The sequence below is a fragment of the Chrysochloris asiatica genome, unplaced genomic scaffold (genome assembly GCF_000296735.1).
Source record: "Chrysochloris asiatica unplaced genomic scaffold, ChrAsi1.0 scaffold00034, whole genome shotgun sequence".
In the NCBI taxonomy this organism is placed as follows: Eukaryota; Metazoa; Chordata; class Mammalia; order Afrosoricida; family Chrysochloridae; genus Chrysochloris; species Chrysochloris asiatica.
In genome coordinates, this window is record NW_006408552.1 from 19,289,387 (window position 1) to 19,294,349 (window position 4,963).

Below are 4,963 nucleotides of genomic sequence, written 5' to 3' on the forward strand. Positions count from 1 at the left end.
AGCTGTGTAAATAGAATGTGGAAAGCTCCTGCCAAGATGAGCTGAAATCATGGTGTAATGAAGACCTGAACTCAGGGTGAGCTTCACAAAGTAGGAGTAACAAGGACTGAAAAACAGTGTTTCATAATGGGCTGAGAACCTGGTGCTTCTGTTAAAATTCTGTTTTTCTTTTTGCGTGGGCCCAGGATGACTTGCCCTTGAAGCCCCAGGGGGAGCATGTTTGTTTACTTGTATTAGCTGTGAATTGTAAATTCCACTGGCTGAAATCCAGGCAGTCTTTGCTTTCCTTCTAACCATTCTCATTCTTGTAGGTGACACTGAACTTTGCCAGCTGTGTTTTGAAGTCCTCTCTCATAATGGAGTTCCCTGATTTGGGGAAGCATTGCTCAGAAAAAACTTGTAAGCAGCTAGGTAAGTATTTTTAAGAGACTGTTGTTAAGTGCCCTTGAGTCAGTTTCAACTCACAGAAACTGAATGTACAGGGTTTCTAAGGAGCAGCTGATGGGTTTGAACCGTTGACTTAGCTGTTAGTAGTTCAGTGCTTATCCTACAGTGTCACACCAGAACTAGCAATTGAAAATGGGTATTCTGTATGGGAGGAACGGACATTTCACTAATTGGCTGACAATTCTGAGTCTTGGCATTTCCATTCACCATTGTATTTACCATCCACCTGATGCCAAGTACTGTACCCCATGAGGTGGGTTGTGTCCTCTGGGAGTTACGTAATGCAGCGGACTGCCTATAGTGTGACTTGCAGCCCTGCTCTTCACGTGTGTCCTCCCATCCCTGTTGTTTTTGTTTAGATTTTCTTCCAATAACGTGTGACGCATGTCAACAGGATTTCTGTAAGGATCATTTTACGTTTGCTGCACACAGATGTCCTTTTGCATTCAAGAAGGTAACTCTTCATAGTCTATTCTGGTCTGCACTGTCTCCCCATAACTTAGGTGACCGTTTAAATGAATGATAATGACATAAAGTTAGACACTCAACTTCTCAACTGTACTGGTGTGTTTCAGGTATGGACAGTGATGCCCATGCTGGGCAGCCCGGGCCAAGAACATTGCATACTCACAGGAAGTCCTATTGGCCAGCATGGCTCCACAGAAACAGGGGTTTCATTTCTTTTGCATTGTTTCACTCATGGCTCATTCATGGAGTCCAATTGTTGTGACTTAACTGGCAAAGCTTGCTTCTTTGCCTGGTAAAATACGTGGTTTCTTTGATTCATCACTCCAAGGACTGAACCAACTGGGCTCTCTCTCCACATGCCCAGGAAATGGCTGAATCCCTGACTTGCCCTCTCACCTGGAGGTTGTCAGGTTGCACCCCTGACTCATGGTTAAATGATTCAGGTGGAACACGCTAGAAACTGGAAAACAACAAAGAAAGCAAGCTTGCATAAGTCTGACTCTGTTCCTGATGGTCATGCGGCCTGGCTTGTCTCCAACAGTTCTTAGATGATGTCAGTGTTAGCCCTTGAGTGACTCGGCACTCCTGTGCTGTTTCAGTGCTAGCCAGTGTGAGACACGTCAGCTTGCTTTAGAAGCTGTAGGGTATGTGGTGCTGATTACCCAGGGACCAATGACCAGGCCACACTGCCTATGGCCCTGCAGAGGGAGAAATTCTATTTTGAACATTCTATTAAAAGCATGTCTTTTCAGTAATGGGAAGCATTTTGAATGAAATGTAAAAGAAATTGCAATGTTGTTGTTCAAGTGCTATCGAGTCGGTTCTGGCTACCCAGTATAGAGTTTCCAAGGAGCAGTTGGTGGGTTAGAACTACCAACCTTGTGGTTCACAGTCCAGTGTTTAAGCTATAGTACCACACCAGGAAAAAATAGATTTTTTGTTGTTGTTAAGTGCCATCCTGTTGATTCTGACCCATAGTGACTCTATAGAGTTTCCAAGAAGCAGCTGGTGAGCTTGAACTGTCAACCTTGCAGTCTAGCGCATTAGCCCACAGCGCCACACCAGGACATGACAGGTTGATGGGATGGAGCAGGAGTCTTCAGATTCACGCAGTTACACAGGTTTCCCACCAGATGGCAGCACACACAAAAAGTGGGATAACAACATCCCAAGAACCCCAGAAGCTGAAAATGTATGTGGGCTCTGTATGTCCCATAAGTCATGAAAGGGTTAATTAGCAGACTGGGTCATGAGGGAGCACCATCTGCTCTTCCAGCCCCAGTCCAGGCAGCAACATGGTGATGGCGGCTGCCCCAGTATACCCCCTGTCATCATCTTCAACAGTTGAGCAGTTACTGGACATTTCAGGTGGCTACTCAGAGCCCCGAGGGCCTGGGCTTACACTCAGCAGAGGTGTGGCCCGTGCAGTGACCTACCTCCCCGAGGCCCACCGGTGGGTCTCTCCTGGTGTCAACCACAGGGAAGCTGCACAAAGACCAGAAAGACTGTTGGGTGGTTTCTGTGGCTGGTGGTCCTCTCCTGTCTCCCTAGTCCCCCTAGAGCAGCCCTCTCTACCAACCCCTACTGCTTTTTCTCAGACCGTCTTGGGTTGCTCCCAAGGTTGCTTGAAATGTGTATTATGTTTACATTCTGCACAGGTTTATGCTGAGGTGTCGATGTGTGCTGTCTGTCCACACACTGCACCATCGCCCCCTTGTCTGGTGGTCTGACTTTGCATTCCTCGTGTATAGGATATCCAGGTCCCTGTGTGCCCGCTCTGTAGCAGTCCTGTCCCAGTGAAGAAGGGGGAGCTGCCCGACGTGGTGGTTGGTGAGCACATGGACCGGGACTGCAAGTACAACCCCGGAAAGAGTCGGGAGAAGGTGAGTGGGAAGTCTGAAGACCCCTCAAGTGTTTCCTTGTAGGGGGTGCGGGCACAGGGGGAGACCCATGATCACCTGGCTATCCTCCTCTTTAAAAACACTCTCAGCATCAGGGCTCCTGGGAACAGACAGTTTACCCATTTTCTCCCGAGATGGGGAATTAGACCCAGGTTTCCTGAGCGGCTCTCTCAGGTATGACTGCTTGGTCTTGGGAGCTTTGCTGGTTTTACTAGAGCTGCATATCTGACTATTTGGGGTGAAGCACATGAGAAAATGGCCCCTGGGCAATCACCTCAACTCCTGCTGGGTTTTCCTGACTGGTTTTTGGTATCTGCTTTTGCTCCAGGTGCGTGTACTGCTCCTTCTCGAGTTTGTCTTCCCCACCCTTCATTCCAACATTGTGCCACCATGTCTCCATCTTCCTTCCTCTCCCAACTTCAACACGGTCCACCTGCCCGCCCCAATGCTGCGTGACCTTCCCCGGGTGTCCAGTCCTCCCTGCAGCTCACACTCTGGCTTCTCGTACCCATGCTCTCAGCTTCTGAAACCTTGACACGCTTTATTCCCTGCCTTATGGATTCATGGGGAGCCCTACTGATGGCAGTGGTAAAAGGGCTTGGATGCTAACTTAAAGGTCAACGGTTCAAGTCCACAAGCCGCTCCTCAGAAAAAAAGATGAGGCATTTACTTCCGTAAATGCCGGCTTTGAGAAGTCTCCAGGGCAACTGTCCTCTGTCCTGTCCTGTGGCCTTGCTGTGTGTCAGAATTAACTTGAAGTCACTGGGTTTGGTTTTGACTTTTGGTTTAAAGCCCATTAAAATGGCGATTGGAGTCCTGATGTGGTGCTGTCAGATAAACACTGGACTGCTAACTGCAAGATCACCAGCTGATCCTTGCAAAGCCTATACAGGGACTGACTTGGTGGCCCTTAACACTAATGGTAATTAGTGGTCACTGCAGAGCAGTTAAGTGGTGGTCTGGTAACTACAAGGTCAGCAGTTCAACTCACTAGCCGCTTTTCAGCGGAAAGATGAGGCTGTCTCAGAACCCGTGCAGAGCAGCTCTCCTCTGCCCTGTCAGGTCACTGCGAGTCAGAGCCAACTCCACAGTAGTGGGTTTGTGCCTTTCAGACACTCGTTTCTGTAGGGTTTCAGGAGGGAAAGTAGACATCCAGGAAACAAAACGTTGATCCAACATTAGATATCGTCTGGAAGTGGCAGGTGGTGGTAGCTAGACCCCCCAAAGAGCCCTCCCATCCTTCCTCCCCCTTGCCCTCTGATGTGCTGTTGTGGTTTTCCTGGGAAACCATCCAGTCATTTCCACTAGCTTCCCTTGTTCAGAGGTCTTACTTCTGGGGTTCAGTGGAATACACTGCCCTATCTTAATCACAAGGATCCCTGGTGATACAGTGTGTTCAGCACTGGGCTGATAACAGAAAGGTTGGTGGTTCAAACCCACCAGTCTCTGTGTGAGAAAGATGAGGCTATTTCCATAACGATTTTCCATCTCGGAAACTCTATAGGTTAGTTCTGCTCTCTCTTACAGGATCACTGTGAGTCCGAACCAGCCCCACACCACGGGGTGTCGATAGTGAACACTTGTTAAAATTCTCTCTGTCTTTCCAGCTGGAACGCACCTCTCCCTTAACACTCTTGTGTTTGCCGGAACCCTGGGTATCTTTATTCTGTTTAGCTAAGAGCATTGTCTTGCATAAATGAAATGGTCTTGTTGAAGAAGTCTCATAATGCTTGTTTTCTTAGATTTTCACACACAGGTGCTCCAGAGAAGGATGCAAGAGGAAGGAGATGCTGCAGGTGGTCTGTGACGTGTGTAACGGCAGCTTCTGCCTCCGGCACAGGCACCCCCTGGACCACGACTGCAAGCAGGGAGGCCGCCCTCCTAGCAGAACCGGGTGAGAACAGGACGCCAACAAGCTGCCTTAGAGAACGGGAACTGTCTGAGCACTGTCCCACACTAGTATTTGCTATCAGGGGTTTGATGAACATAATCTCAGTTATCTAGGTAATGTTTGGTTTCAGTCTCCCGTAACCCTCTAATTTCTCATCCAGTTCCAGTTAATGGTAGGGCAAGGGCTGGTTACGAGGAAATGGTTCAGCGAGCTGCCAGCTGAAACTGGTCCTGTTTTGGAGGGTCAAGGAACCCAG

At 48.7% G+C, this 4,963-nt stretch overlaps 1 protein-coding gene across 1 annotated transcript; it reads left to right on the plus strand.

Moving 5' to 3' along the window:
* The first annotated feature begins 356 nt into the window (after nucleotides 1-356).
* ZFAND2A (zinc finger, AN1-type domain 2A) lies at nucleotides 357-4,714 on the plus strand. The gene is made up of 4 exons (XM_006859882.1): nucleotides 357-411; nucleotides 807-901; nucleotides 2,667-2,798; nucleotides 4,559-4,714. The coding sequence occupies exons 1-4, from the start codon at nucleotides 357-359 to the stop codon at nucleotides 4,712-4,714; spliced, it is 438 nt and encodes a 145-aa protein (XP_006859944.1).
* The last annotated feature ends 249 nt before the right edge of the window (nucleotides 4,715-4,963 follow it).